The sequence below is a fragment of the Falco peregrinus genome, chromosome 11 (assembly GCF_023634155.1).
Source record: "Falco peregrinus isolate bFalPer1 chromosome 11, bFalPer1.pri, whole genome shotgun sequence".
Taxonomy (NCBI): domain Eukaryota; kingdom Metazoa; phylum Chordata; class Aves; order Falconiformes; family Falconidae; genus Falco; species Falco peregrinus.
Window position 1 is genome coordinate 30999365 of NC_073731.1, and position 16214 is coordinate 31015578.

Below are 16214 nucleotides of genomic sequence, written 5' to 3' on the forward strand. Positions count from 1 at the left end.
GAATTTTTTTTAAAAAAAATCTGTATTTCAAACAAGGAAGACCACAAAATGCCACCTCTTCTGCAAGATAGGACATTAGCTAAAGGTGAAGGCATGACAAAGTGCAGAACAAAGGGCTACCAAAATCTCAGCTCTGACCAGCCAACAGTTGGTCCATTTGATCTGCATTGAGCAGAAGACATGCTTCAGTTCCATGCACTCAAGGGAAAACGGGAGGAGTAGGTGCAATATTTTATTTACTAGGTTTGCAATACACTGTAGGAAATAAGGTGTTTACATTCATATTTTCGTTTTCTTCTCTCAAGCAAAAGTCTAATTTCTGTTTAGGTTTACTTTTTTAAAAAAAACAAAACAAAACAAAACAACCCAAACCTGTTCCCCCAATCAAACCAAATAACTTCATTCTGATCTTAATGCTGTTACTAGTCTAGCTATAAGTAGTGAAACAGTGAAATTACATCAAGATGACTAATTTCTAAGCAACAGTAATGAGAAAATCTGAAAAAAGTTTCTCAATCATGAAGACCAGATTTACTTCTGTCAACATAAAATCAGGATTGAAGTACATCCAGTTCTCAGTAAACCCAACAACGGAGGCACTGAACTATTACAGTGCTTAGTAAATTAAGACTCAAGTTCTGGATGCTGTTGCTTTCAAATCAATTGCTTGTCTTCCACTAAAAGCCGTTGTATTGTCTAACAAGCAAGCATTTTCTAAGGGCTACTTAGTGCAATAATTCTTCATAATCTAAAAATTAATACACCGAAATTGATCATGAAATATTATCTGGTTGTTGAAAAACTACAGCGAGTGCTGATAAAAAAGCATTATAGTACTTACCGCACTGAAAGCTCACAAAACCCTGTTCAGTACACAAGCACCAAAGGGAGATGGAACTAATCATGAAAGTTCATTTCTATTAACAAAAAGGCTATAAACAAACTGTAAAGAAAAATAACTTATGAGTATTTGATACCAAGGATATTTTGTACAGAGTTTATGCTGCTTCTGTATGAGACCAAGAGCTTTTTGTAAATGCTAATTCAAATCAGAACATGTATTTCTCCCGTGTACAATCCTCTAACTGGAAGCTCATTCCTTTGTATTTGTAGGTTCTCTATTGATCCAAAACTTGCTTAAAAATGGAACCCAGAAATAATTTAAATTTATTTTTATGACACCTCATTTTATCCAAAAGAGATTAAAAACAAACTATTGTATTGTGGCTTTATTACTGGTATTATTCCACACACACACACCCCCGCCCCGTGTTAGTAATTCCCTTTTCAGAGGGATTTTCTTATTTTATTAAGGAAATTAAGAAAAAAGCAATATTGCTTTTCTTATGGAAAAAGGAATTTACCAGCAGCAGGCAAACTCATTACATTTCTGCTCAAAAAACTGCTTGTCTCATACCTAGAAATCTTTTTCTAATTGGGATTTTGTCAGGAGAACATGAAAAATCTTGGAAACAGTTTTGTTGGTCTCACAGGAGACTATTTTGATCTTATACATTTTGGTAATGAACAAGGGACATTTTTGGGAAGTGGAAATATTTGTCTTTATAGCTGAACATTTTTTTTATTATTATTTTTATTTTTTTTTACTATGAGGAAGCTATCTTTATGCCTTAGTACCTGCAAGCATTTCCTTTACTGTATTGAAAAGTCTGTCCGGATTTAAGTATAATTTAGATTAAAAACTTGCCCCAAGAAAACCTTAATACAAGTGCCGCATATTTGTTTAGCAAAGTTACTCATTGCAAAATCTATTAGCAGATGACACATTATAAATAACTGCAGTTCCCTGTTTTTCTTTGTGGACTATAAAACCATTATGGGATGTTATGTTACTGTCTTTTGGGTAACTACTAACAACTACAAGTTCTGCCTACACAGTTTGTTGTTTAGCTTTGTTACTATTTGCATAAAGCCAGTCCTCTGGCCTGCAAAACCTGTTAGAAAGGGAAAGAAAAAACAACCCAAAACTCAAATCTACCATACTTACTATCAATAATTTTGTTGACACCATTCAGGAATTCCATAGACTCAAAATAAAATCACAGTCCTTTTTCTCCTTTCAGAATATAGCCTCTTAATCCAAATAATATCAGAGAAGTTAAAATTTAGTCCATTCATCTGGCAAATGTTTCCCTCTGTTTCATAAACATGCACATCACAGAGAAAAATTGTTCAATTTAAGGTTTCTTACATGATTACAGTGTAAAAAATCATCATAGAAGTACAGTCATTGTCAGACTTAATAATGTCCTTATTGTGATGTATTACATTTCCATAAAGAAAAGATTTAGCAAAACCAATTGTGTTATAAGCAGCCGCCAGGTACAGTTAATTGTCAAGGAGGATCAAAAAAAAAATAAAATAAAATAGAAATTCTTTTACCACAGACAACTATGGTCCAACATTCTCACCACAAGTTGGAGGTAAAAGGTCAAGAAAACCAGAAGGAGGACATGGGGGAAAATAGGTGACAGATTATGTTCAAAAATTCCGTGGCTACTGTAAATAAAATACCCCGCCTAGGATAATACAGTACTACAGGTACCATTTCCTTTATGTATGCTTACAACCTGTAGAACACTTCCTTTTTCAGTATTCTAGTTAAAAGTTATGTCCGATGGGAAGGACAAAAAATACACACTAGAGCATATGATGACTTTTTACACAGCGATAATTAATCATCACATTTCATTAATAAATTATCAAGCGCTTGCAAGCTGTCCGCAATCTTTTTCATCTAATTTGCATATTGCATAATGGTGGAATAACATTTTAAAAAGTTGGAATAGGCACTTACTGGAATTACAGTTAATCCTGATACAGTCTAGATGGGGAAGAATAGATGAAAAATGAAAATTTATCCTTCAAGGTAATAGCTGCAGACATCCAATAAAATCACAGTCCACCCTTCCGGGGACAGACACATGCAAATATGGCCACTCCATATCATCAGTCTTTACATACTGTTATAACCCAGATATACTGCGATAAATCTTTATAAATAGAAACGACAAATAGGGTAAAAATGGCCAATTTCAAACAAAGCTACATGGTGACAAATCTAAGTGGAAAAAAATAAGCAGGACTTAAACGTCAAAGATGCTTAACTGAGGCAGGCTGCAGCTTTCTCCCCATCTGTGAAAGAACAGGTAATTTCTCAGGGTGCAATTAAAAAGTGCTCCGTCACGATGGGTCATAGAGCAAGCCAGGCCACAGCCAGACACCTTGGACAGCTCGTGGATGGGATACCTCAAAGGCTGGTCTTCAAAAACAAAGCGATAACGTACAAAACTCGTTACCCAGGCCCATCAGTAAGGGTTTGTGGGTTTACGCTGGCTTCACGTAGAGGCTTGAGGAACCAACGCTCACTACTTAATATATGGAAAATAATCGCATCTTTGTAAGTGCTGAAAATAAGAGAATCCTGGCTATTTTTGGATTATTTCCTGACTGATAAAAAAAGAGAAGGAGAAAAAAAAAAAAAAAAAAAAAAGGGAAAAGGGAAAAAAAAGAAATGGGGGGGGAGGAGCGGGCAGGGAAAGAGGGATGTTGGAGGAAGAAGCTCTATTGCTAGGGTATCGATTTATTTATTTTCTTGAATGACAGAAGCAGGCAAAAACTGGCAGAGGATGGTGGTTTGTATATAGAGTGACCTGATCTATAGCAGGGTCCTCTGCTGGGCTCCCTGCACTTCTTACTGGGGTGGGATGGGGGGGACACCTACGCCATAACTACAGGGTTTGTACAGCTACTCCTGCTTTATACCTTTGAGGACCATATAGACCATCAAACCTAGATTTTGTTTCCATATAGCTGAGTTTGTCATGTGTCGTCAACCGCATCAGAAAAGTGGTTGCAAACAGCCAGGGGCCAGCAGCGGCACATCCCCTTTCACAGAAGGCGCTGGCGGGCGGGTGGGCGCTGAGGGGGCCGGCGGGGGCTGCGGCGCTGCTCCCGCCCCGGGCGAGCCAGCGGGGCAGCCTTGCCCTCAGCAACGCTTTTATGGAGCAGGGAGGTGGGGGGGTTAGCTGGTGATATTCTCCCCCTCCCCATGCTGTCTGGAAATAATTTGCGATTAAAGCAATACAAGACTTCATTCCCTTTATAAACAGCGTGCCACTGCATGGGAGCGACCGCACACAAGGCGGGTGTCCCTCAGCGGACTGCTCTTGTGCAGGCCCCGACTTGGCCTCGCTCATAAGCGTGGCAGAAGCACTTCCATTTATTCACTTTTTTTTTAACTACAGACACTCATCATCTAACATTTGGGCCATTATTTCCAGCCAAGAAACCAAATTATTATTTTTAGTATATTTTTTTTTTTTTTCTGTAAAAGGGCTTGTGCCTCCTGTGTTCACGCGGCTGTTTGCCGAGGGCCGCAGTCTTTGGGCATTGAAGGGTTCGATACTACAAAAATACCACTACAGAATCGTTTAAAAAAGGAGGTGGATTTACTACAGATTTGACACCTAAAAAAAGGAGACCAAGAAATCCATCAGTGGGAATTTCTAATTACCTAATTGCAGCATTTTCAGTGTTTAAAGCTAGAGATCCTCTGACACAGCTGCATGCTGTACATTAATTGGTGGAGGCAAAACTGAACTGACCTACGCACATGTTGCTCCTGCTCGCACATTTCGTTGTGGAATTGCTGCTGTGAAGAGAGACCAATCTTCCACAACAAGGAATGATAATTTAGCTCCAAAATACCACTGATGAACTAGTCTTCTCTTTTTAGAATACACAACAGTACAAAAATATTGTGATGGAGTATGTTAAGACTATATAAAGAATATAAAAATGCAAAAGAAAAGAAAATAAATCATAATAATGAGCATGTACTTGTGTGTGTATGTACATACACAAATGTTGCATTGACATGTGTTTATATATCATTTCAGTTTACTTTTAATGTTAAAACAGGCTGTTTCATAAATGTTTGCAAGCAAAAAGAAAAATGTAAAGAAAATGTTAATTTCTTGGAGGAAGAATTTGTTACCTAGGTTGACCGTTAGTTTAACTCGTCCTGCATCCAACTCTAAACGCAGGGTATCTGCTGATTCCCTAGAAGTAGTTGCCATTAAAATGCCATAAGCTCGCTGAGACCTGAACCGCAGAGAAACGTCTTCAGCCTCTGTATGCATCACAACAGGGAGCTGTATTTTCATAAACATACTTCCATCATAGCTTAAAATTGTTGCCTCTGAAAACATAAAGGAGAAAATCAATTATTAAAGAATTATACTGTATTTGCTGAAACTGCTCAAAGAGAAGGTGGTAAATGTATATTCACACAGGTAGATACAGAATAATTACGTATTACATATCGTTGTTGTTGTTATTGGGAAACATAAGCAACGTTGGGTTCGAGGGTTTTTTTAGATTTTGAGGTTTCTTTTTGTTGATTTTTTTTTTGTTTTGTTTTGTGGGTTGGTTTGGTTTTTATTTTGTTTGGTTTTGAAGTGACATTTTTAAAAGAAACTAAATCGCTTTTTAACAAACTAGCCATTCACGCATGCATCTTCAAGCAGATGGGTAAAACCCCCTGTAAAGAAACGTGTGTGAGACCGGGCCAGTACTACTCAAAATAGGTCAAGGCCAGTAAAAGATATCCAGGTAAACCTTACAGACTATGAAATTGTCATGTCTGACTACCTTTCACCTAGATAATTGCCTTGGGATACTTAATATATAAACCTACAGATATTGCTACTGCCGCATTTAAAATTATCATAGAGTTAGGAAAAAGCTGCCCGAAATGGGTAAATACACCCAGCGTGGTTTGGACGGAGCACAGATTGCTTCACAGCCACAATGACTGTGCTATGATAGAATCAAAACCGCATGTATGAACATTACGACAGCCTCAACAAGAAGATCAAGACTGGTCTTGGCATATTGAGGGTAAGATCTTAAAACCCCCGAGACAAGCAAATAGCTGTCACTCTCAGACACTGCAGGAAACCCTCCCAGTGAGTGGCTCTGGCACAGGGCCGTCACAGTCTGTTTGACCCCAGAGCAACCAGCCACAAGTCTTCTTTTCCCACCCTCCAGGCCAGTAACAAGAAAGGTAGCAGAAAGACTGCATTTCTGCCCACACGGAGGCACAGCAATCCCTAGAAAGCAAAGGACACATCTGTTTCTGAAACGTATTAGGAAGTGCTTTTTCACAGGACCATCAAGTGCTGTGGCCAGTGAACCTCCACAGCTTTTGGAAACAGGTCTTGGGCTCACTGACAGTGTCACGTGGTGGTGGAAGCAGCAGTGAACGAGCAGCATCCTTTACCCCAAGCCAACAGTCAGCAGAGAGAGCACCAGGAATTTCAGTAGGCTCCCCAGTGACGTACAAAACCAATCATACTATAGAACCAAACCCACTACCCGAATAGCAAAACATACTCTCTGAATGTGCCCCGTTTTATGCACATCTGGTTGTTTACCTACCACTAATTCACTAGAGACTTCTAACTTCTTCCATGTGTGTTCTGCACTCTTTAACCCACCCAAAACCTCTCGATCTCAGAAATTGTTGAAGGGTCAGATGATTTCTGAACAGGATGCTACAAAATCTGTCTTAGAAAAAGATGCAATCTTGAGGACACCTCAACTCACTGAAGAAATTGCCCAGTAACAGGCCAAATGAGCAACAAGCAAAAAGAGAAGACAGCAGAGAACATCTATGGGAAGCTTTTCTATGCTTCAGCTTGCCACAGTATGATGCAGACACCTACAGCAAAGGTGTATTGTGGTCCCACATGCAATAATATTTTCAAGACCTGATGCTACTGATACTATATTTACTCAGTATCAGTATCACAACTAAACCAGCGTTAGAATATTATTTTTAAACATTAATAATTATGACCGTTTGTAAACATTTTTTCTATTGCACATCTTACAGACTGTTAAAGATAAACAAGCTTTTCAAGACTTCCAGCCTACATTGTCCATGGAAAGACAAAATGTTCCACTGTAACTCTGTGAGCATATTGGAGGCAAAAGTCATACCTTAGTATGTTCATTAATAACTCCAGACTTCCCAAATATGAATTTGAAGAAAGCAGTTTGATGCTGGGGAAAAAAGGGATTACTAATACCAGAGTGAAAGTCATTAGTTGTAACAGGTTAGCAAAAACCAGGTTTCTTGATTTCTAAACATGCAGTAAGAATGTTTTCTGCATATTCTAAACCAAAAATTTTTCTGTGAAGGAGATCAAATACTTAACTCTCACTAGCCTGTGAAAAGATTTCAGGTCAAAGGGTTGTCAGTAGGAGGTAATTTGGGTTTTTGACTCTTTGGTTTAGGTGGGTTTTTTGGTTTGGTTTGATTGTTTGGTGTGGGTTTTTTGGTGGTGTTTGTGTTTTGGGTTGGTTTGTCATTGGTTTTTTAGTTGTTGTGGGTTTTTTGATTTTTTTGTTCTGGTTTTGTTTTGGGTTTTTTGGGGGGGGGGGGAGGAAGGAAAGGGTGGAGGGCAGAGCCTTAAAATTCATTCCTATATCTACCTAGCTAGTCAGTGCATGAAAAGCTCCCAAGACCTTTATCAAGGTAAACACAATTTAGGTAAACACAATTTAAACATGAACTCTTTAATTAAGAAGTCCAGCATAAAAGCTGAAGTTACATGCTAATATAAGAGGAAAGAAAAAGTATTTTATATTGTCTATTAAAAAAGACACATTAATACTAATCAGGGCTTTTATAAACTGAGCAAAATCAGATTTTATGGGATAAACAGCATTCAACACTAGAGGTCTGTTGCTAATAAATTATCTTATGATAAGGTAAAAGAAAGTTGTCAGAATCAGCACTGGTACTGTTTGCCAGCTTTCCTATAATTATTCAGTCTTTTAGAGAATTAGAGAGAAAGGAGAGAAGGAACTGTCTTAATTTAATCAGAGATGACCTGCGAGTATTTAACATCGTGGTGAACAGACCTGATGTGATTAGATACTCAATCCTCCTAACACATACTGCGCCAGTTATTTTGGAAACAGATGTTCCAAGAACAGACCAAGGAGACTGAACAGAAGATCAAATGACTTAAAAGCTCTGGGGCGATGAGAAAGCCCCCTCATGTCAACGAGCTCCTTTCAGCATGGGGAGCTCCAAGTCACAGGCTTTCTTAATACAAAGGTAGCACAGAGAAAAAAAGCAAAACTGGAAGGAAACAAGGATGATTTGATCAAAGAAGATTTAGCACTGCTCTGAGAGCCGTAACTGAAGATAGGCAACACTTCATACCTGAAATAAAAACCACAACTACGTTCAGTTTACTCACTTGAAATGAGTCTGCTGGTACAAACTTTTTTTGTTACAAGTTTTTGCTGTTAAAGCATTATTAAGTGATTACTACATTAAGAAGGTTCAATGATCTTTTGTCAGCATTGTGCTCCTCTCTAAGGATGGCAAGCTGGGTTTTGCCATGTGAATCATCTGTTCAACTCACCTCTCTTCCACTTGACTCAGCATTGCTCTCCGCTCAGCAAATTTCCATGTCCTGTTGGTCTCGGCTGGACAGGAGGCATCCAGCAGCATACAAATGAGACCTTTGACAGCACAAGGAGTTTCCTTTTCCCTTACTGGTGTGTGTCTTGTAATTCTTTGTGGCAATGCCTTATTACCCTATCATTATGCTTGGTAGCATACATTAACAGAAGACCTCCCAGAAAACTTTGTTTTTCAGAGAGTAGGAAAAAACTGTTTTCAAGATGAAACAAGACGGGCTTGTTTTCACTTTCCTGGAAAACTAGAGATGGTTTCAGTCACTTAATGGAACTGTTCCCATCCTGCAGAATGGATTGTTAATTTGCAAGGCCTGGTCAGTAAGATGGGGATTGGAACGAAGAGAGGCAGTCAGGGTTACCAGTTATACAAACCTCAAAGAAAGATTTTTGGCTAAAAGTCTGTATTAATTTTTGCCCCTAACTTTTACCTTTTTTTGCTTTGGACCAATTAATTCCAAAGGGGTGTGTGTCTCATCTTTCTTTGGGATCTATGCTGCTAACTCACCTAAGTGTTGGCAGAGTATCTTTTGTCTCTTGTTCAGCTTTCTCTAATTATTAGATTAAATGCTAATAGACCATAAGTTTAGCTCAGAATGTGCTATTCATTAAAAGAATCACAGTCTCCACAGCAGGGAATAATAATTTTACAACCACTTAAGCGCTGGAAGTATAGCACCAAAAAGAAAAATAGCAGAAAACCCTTACAAAACATCACTGACAATTTTTTGTGGCAGCAAATAAGTGCATGCAATTGAGTTATTAGCGAGAAACAGTAAGATGTTATTCAGAGATTGCTAAGAATTATTGTATACCTTCTTCCTTTGATATTTTTCTAAACCTGGCAATTAAACCCCCTTGCTGCTGCTTTGCTTTTTTAGCACAAGCAAAGAAAACATGCAAATGAACAAAAAAACCCAGAAAAATGCTGAAGGGTTCAGTTCCCCTCTCCATTCTTTTTTCTTCAATTTGTTTCTGATTAAAGTCTCCAGGGCTGGATACTCTATATGTACACCACCTCAGTCAGCTCTGTGCCTATCACCAAGGATGCACAGACTAGTAGCGATATGAGAGGAGATAAAGGACCTTAGTTTTCACCGGGCTGGGATTCCCTAAATTGCTGAAGAGGCTGAGGCACCTACTCTTCAGGAAACTTCCTCACATCTGTTTCTACCCTCAAAAACACTCAGCGGGATATTTATGGGGAGAAACAGAATTTCCCAAATCGATGCTGTTCTTCAATTCACAGCTTATTTAAATTAAAATGAAGAAGTATGGATTTCAAAATTCAGCTTTCTTCCTCATAAATTATGCAGTCGAGTTTGTGTTGTTTTTAACATGATGTTCGGTAAGTTACTGCATGTATTTTAATAAATAAAAGAGCATCTAGTTTCCTCTGGACCCCTTGTGGTGCCTCTAAAGTCCTAAAGACAGAATTATTAATTCTGCCTGCTTTTTCAGTTTGGACGCATCTGCAACAATATGCGGACCGTGTTGCAGCCCACCAGAGCCGTTTTTAACACAGGAAATCACCGTCTGTCTCTGCCGTTTCCCAAATCACACACAAATATCGCCTCAGAAAGTGGCAGCCAATGCAGCCCAGAGCCATGCCAGGAAGCATGAGAACAATCTGGATCACCGATAGTCAAGTATTTAGGTTTGCTTGCCGAGTCTGTTTTATTTACCAGCAAGCACAGCAACAACACCCTGCCCTGAAAACACCAATACATGGGATTTTACTTCTGCAAATTGTACGAGTATTCAAGTCTTTCAATGGCTACTGATTCCAACTCAGACTTTTGGGTTTTGTTCTATTTACAAGCATATGCTCAGCAAAGCACTGCTTGTGTGTTTGCTATGGCAGCGTCTTCAGTCCATCCAAGTCCAGACCTGCAGGCTTGGGGAATTCAAGGAACTTTTCCATTAACCTGATGGAAACAATTCTTGACATGCGATTAGTCACTAGATAATACGTGACTAGAAGGTGAAAGGATTCCTCCTACTTGCTACATTAGTATTATGTCAGGACTGAGGTCCTAAGCCACATTGTAAAGGTGCTAGAATTTAAACGCACAGGACTAATTAGTTTAAGTCAGAGATGGAATCGATATATTTTGAACATATGATTCTTCATACTGTCTTATCATCATATCACCTGTAATTTTATAATTTTAAAAAAATTAAACAATCAGAGATAAAGCAAGGAATGAAAGCTATATTTCTTTATTTAACGTATATGTGTGTATGCAGGTGTGTGCGTGTGCACAATGTGGACGTTACACACACTCTCTAATTTAAATATATTTTTCTTTCAGAAATGTCACTGATTAATCTTTCTTTGCGCGCCTGCTTTTTCTTATCACTGATGAATTTACTCTTGTGCGTTGTTCCCAGCCATCCAGTCAAAAGCATGCACCTGCAAAAGGCTTTGCTGAGAGGCAGTCGTATATTGGGATCCACAATCAAAGTAAGATAGGAAGCCAAATTATATTGCTGTGACATCTGTCTATGCATCTGCTGCAGTTTCCATAATCTACTAAAGCCAATCTACAGATTATACTGATATTTAACCTCACTGAAAATCAAGAATAACTTGCAACAGGATAAAAAGCACATGGATGTACAAAAATATTATCTACTGAACATTAAATGAGTTGTTTTATTATTAAATATTTAAGTATACTGAAATTAACTGAGTTGTGTTCCATATTTTTTATACATTGATAAGCTGACTAAAATTATTTCAGATACCGCATTGTACACAATATGTCCACATTATGTATGTTAGTACTCTTATTTTAGGGAAAATAGCACAAAAAATTAATGAAGGTACTGAAAAGTAGCTACATGATTGTCTACTGAAGATACCTTAATCACTTAATGTTAAGTTACAAATTACAGGTTTTTAATCTCCGATATTTTATTCTAATGCTTTCTTTCTTTTGTGAAAGTGTATTGTTTGTTGAAATTAACATGTTCCTATATAATTTAAATTAGTTTGAACAGTTATAATTGTGTTGCTTCTACCACCAAATACAAAAGTTTATCAGATACTGCACATGGGTAGCAGTTATAGGAACTTGTGTGGTAGGATGCCAACACACCGCTTTCGGAATCCCCAAAGCTACGACCTTATTAATGCAGGACCATTTGGGATATGAATATTACTGAGAGGAGATCTCCTTTCAGTTTAGTTTCCTCTGGACAGGGAAATGATCCCATACTGTCTGAACTGCTGCACGTATTTCTGTTGGACGAGAACCAGATACCATTGCAGAGAAGCCAAACAAACTACCATAGTACCACCATTCCCACTAGGGGAATAAACTGGGAAAATCAAGCTCTAGATTGAAAGACAGCTGAAAATAAAGTATAGGAAATAAAAAAGACAAAAGTTTCTTACCACCTGTCAAATCTATTCATGAGACATTGTTACAATGAAGCCTGCTTTTAAGTTTATTTGCAGATCTGGATGTGATTTTGTATCAACTAACGCACATTTCCTAGCTCGGTTGAAAAAAATGCAAATTCTCTTTTTACTCCTGCCATCTGTAATAGCAGAATTTCGCCACAGGGTGGAACACCAGCCGTATTAACTGAAGGCGTCTGTGATGCAGCCGACAGCTCGGTGATGCCCTCTGCCAGCTTCACCAGCAGCAGAACAATCTGGAGATCTCAGAATAACTGGCCTTGAGCCAATATATTAAAAAAATAAGGCAGAAAAAACAGAAGAAACTGAAAATCTACTTGCAAATGCTAATAATAGGATGGTAGTAATCCTACATAAATGCACATCTATTTACATATAACTTAAACATTAATCAGGTTTATAATCTTTAAAGAATACATTTTTGTTTCATCTTGCTAACTAGAAAAATTAAACAAACTAGATGGAAAGAACTTACGTTCCCAGCCAATACACTTTAAATTTAGATTTTGGCGAGAAGAGAAACTGTACTGTGTCAATTGTGAGATTAAAAAAATAAATGCCTAAAATACTAAGCTTTTTTATTGTTTTCATAAAATTTTCATTAATTTTTTTTTTATTAGCATACTCTGTTAGCCTATATTTCTTCCTATAAACTAACCTCAGCATCTGTCTTCCTTGCCACTATCCACCTTTTCAGTTGGAGTTTGTCAACTTTAACCTTACCTTTTCTAGGCAAGAGGGATACTCAGGGAATTAAGGTACATAGAAACTGTTTCCTTGGTTACTACGATCTTTTAAAAAAGTTAATTAAGAAATATAGGTTCCTACACTGATCCTTTTGCTTCGACTCACGGCTGAAGTTCTGGCCATGGATTTAAATGATACTGTGGAGTTCAAAAGTAAATTTAATTACACAGTGCTATTGACATAAATAGGCAGAGAACAAGACCTCAGCTTGGAATTGGAATGTGACCATTTAGTAATGCAATAATAATTAAAATTACTTCCGCAAAGCTTTTCAGAACTCAGCAATGTACGATGAGACATAAAAGGAGGAATTTTCTAAGAAACATTTTAGCAGTGCTGACTATCATAGTCAACTAATAATTCTTTATGTATCTTAGAAAATCCCCTAAGATCTTTCCTCTAGAGTTATTTCTTTCAGCCTGGACCAGGGCTCCATTTGACATCAAGTGAAATCAAAGAAGCTTTCTTCCTGCCTCAAAAGAGTTAGAGATAGGTTACCATTTTTAGTCATTGTGCAGGATTCTATAAAGTAGAAATGCAGCCATCTCATAGAACCTACCTCTTTCGCACGATCTGCCAAGGTACCCTGTACCAGAGCAATCACAAACATATCTGTTCCACCCATCCCTGCACACACCATTGTTTTTACAGGGGTTGCTAAGGCAAGGTTTTGCAGTTTCTCTTGAGCATGAGGGCTTTACTCCAGCTGTGCTTTGAATTTCAGCCATCTGTCGAATATCTTTGCTTTGACCATCAATAAATAAATCTCTAATGCAGCCGACGTATCCATAATTGAGAAGTGCTGTCCACACCTCTGTTGGGAAGACGAGGCCTGCTTTATTTTCTGGTAAGCCTCCAAGATACAAGTCATCATCCAAGTCGAGGATTTCACTTTCCCCTGGTGCAGTATATGGTGTACGTAATGTGTTCACAGATATGGTCCCTGAGAAGAAAAGACAACAAAATGCATGATCTTGAAGATATTTAAAATATTTTGGTAGTGCTGTTTTACTCATTAATCTACATGCCACATTAGCTCCTGGCAAATATCTGTAAATAAAACCTAGGTATTCTACTCACTCAGCTATACAATAATAGATACGCTTCTTATTGCAATTACAATGTAGTACAAATACTGTCAGGAAGTGAAAAATGTAAAAACATTTATGCACAACATTGCAAGGTTACAAAATAAAAAAAGTCAAAGCCACCTTACCAATCTTGTAGGGGTATGGGGAATGCATTTCAGAGTTATTTTCACAAATATCCTGCTTGCGCAACAGAAAAGTGTCTTCACTACCCCATGCGTGCTTCAAAGCATTAAGACTGAGGTTGCATCGATAGGCTGCAACCTGGCAGGCAAATCTGTGTCTTTGGTTTGGATCCAAAGACTCAGTATTTTAAGAGACTCACCACTTTCAGTGGGCTTTGGATAAGACTTTTTTCTTTAAGTGCAGGAGGAAAATAGTCTCATCAGCTGCCAGACAGGCAATCATTAAGAAGATAGTGATGTGCTCCTAGAGGGAAAATCAATGCCTCTGACACTTACCTCGAAATGCGTGCGTGTTATAACGAGAGGGAGAAAGGATGTATACAGAACCTCAGGAAATTAGAAGTATCTTTTCGATTTAAGTTTAAAAAGTAAACAAACAAAACTAAGCTTAAAATAAAGATCTGCTTCTACAGTGTTTGAAGAAAGACACTGATCAACTATAAAAATCCTCTTTGCTGTACTTTTAAAATAACGAGGTACCCAATTTTAACAATTGGAATAAGCAGAAAACCAGATTTAGTACATGGCATCACAGAGCATACTTATGTTAACCAAATTAAATCTTATTTACTAAGCAAAATAATTTTTAAAAAGAATCTTCATGTAGATCTTCATAGAAGTGACTCCTTACCATTCTATATGGGTGCAAAAGCAAGCAAAATATAAATCAACCCATTATATAGGTGACCAGATTATTAGAATGTACCAGCCACAGTATGCAACACTGTTATCCAATGGACAAAATATTAAAAGTGTATTAATGGTGAAAAGACATTGAAGAACCACATTTACCACAAAATATTTACCACACATTTATACACAAAACTAACATGATTCGCTGTTTCCACTGTCAGCATGACACAGATTCCAGAATATAACACTGATTATCAAAAATACTTCCACTGCGGTGGGAGTGGTGCATGCGAATAATAAATTCAGAACTTTTATAGCATAAGTACTAAAATGCGTTTTAAGCAAACAGAAGCAGGTCAGAAAAAGATTATTCTGTTACTTGGATACATCGTAAAATTCAGGTTTCTCATTTAGCAGTGAAGAAGAGTCCTGTGGGAGCTACATGTTTTGTTTGTTCTTTTGTTGGTTCGATAGGTTAACTTCAGCAACGTGGACAGAATGAATAGCTAAACAGTTTGGACCGTTAATAAAAGCTTTTTGGGGCAGAGGTCTCCGGAGATCAAACTCCCATGTGAGACTTGAGACATGGATTTCAGAAGGGCTGGGTACTAGTACTACCACAAACAGTCTCTCTACTAACAGAAGAGATAAAAAAGATAAAACAAAGGCTCCCATAGCCTTTGTGCATCTTTATGAACATGTCAAAAGAATGTTTGAGGATATGGTCAGTTTTCCCTTCTTTGTATTATCAGAAGCATTTCCTGTGACAGTTGAGTCACAGAGGTATAAAGTGAACTTCCAGTCTGAACCATAAGAAATAGGCATGTTGAACCAGGATCTTTTCTCTTCCAGCATCCACCCTCTTAAAATTAAGGCTATTACACTTTGATAACTCTAAATATTTGTTTTGCTGCTCAGATTCTTGAAGCAAAACTTGGCAGTCATATGGAACACTTGCTATAGATTTGATTGTAGGCATAGAAGCATAAACATTATGAGGTTTGATTTTGTTAATAAGCTGTATCAAACAAGGACCCCCGTGAATGACCTGTTAAACCAACGTAACTAGCTTTTCTGAGAGCATCCTAAGTATCAAGGACTGCTTACAGGCAATAAATCATTTCTCCTTTAAAAAAAAATAATTAGACATGCTGTAAATTTAAGTCATACTTGTGCTCACAGTATTTCTTACTGCTATTGTTGCTTGCTCCCACCTGTTGCTGTACAGGCTAATTTAGGACCAAATGTTTTAAACCTATGTTCAGATAGCACTTGCACCCACACAAGTTAACTCAGCTGCAGCCTCCAACCTCCAACTCATGCATTTCCACAGTACTGGGTTTTGCTGGAAAAAAGACATTTGCATTTTCAAGGTATTCATGATACTGGAAGATAAATGGGGCTACATTTCTATGAAAAATAATAATCCACTAAGTCTCAATGGCTCTTAATGCATAGGAAGACAGGTAAATCTCAGCCAATGTAGCTGTGACATTAACATGGTGGTTCAAAAACTAAGTTTTGCAAGCATAGTAGGATGAGAAAGGTGGATGGTAAAGGGAATTGTAAGTCACCACTACGTTCTGGTGACTATGAATTATATTTGGA

General features: G+C 37.8%; 1 protein-coding gene across 20 annotated transcripts in view; it reads right to left on the reverse strand.

Moving 5' to 3' along the window:
- The window catches only part of NRXN1 (neurexin 1), a 730400-nt gene that overhangs the window by 406089 nt on the left and 308097 nt on the right, over positions 1-16214 (reverse strand). For 11 of the 20 annotated variants that reach the window (XM_055816040.1, XM_055816048.1, XM_055816043.1 and 8 more), the window contains 3 exons: positions 13260-13643; positions 5021-5224; positions 2819-2845 (listed from right to left, as the gene is read on the reverse strand). In XM_055816040.1, the coding sequence (XP_055672015.1) occupies positions 2819-2845; positions 5021-5224; positions 13260-13643 (615 nt within the window). The remainder of the gene's footprint in view (positions 1-2818; positions 2846-5020; positions 5225-13259; positions 13644-16214) is intronic. The other 9 variants (XM_055816058.1, XM_055816057.1, XM_055816064.1 and 6 more) reach the window with 1 other exon arrangement.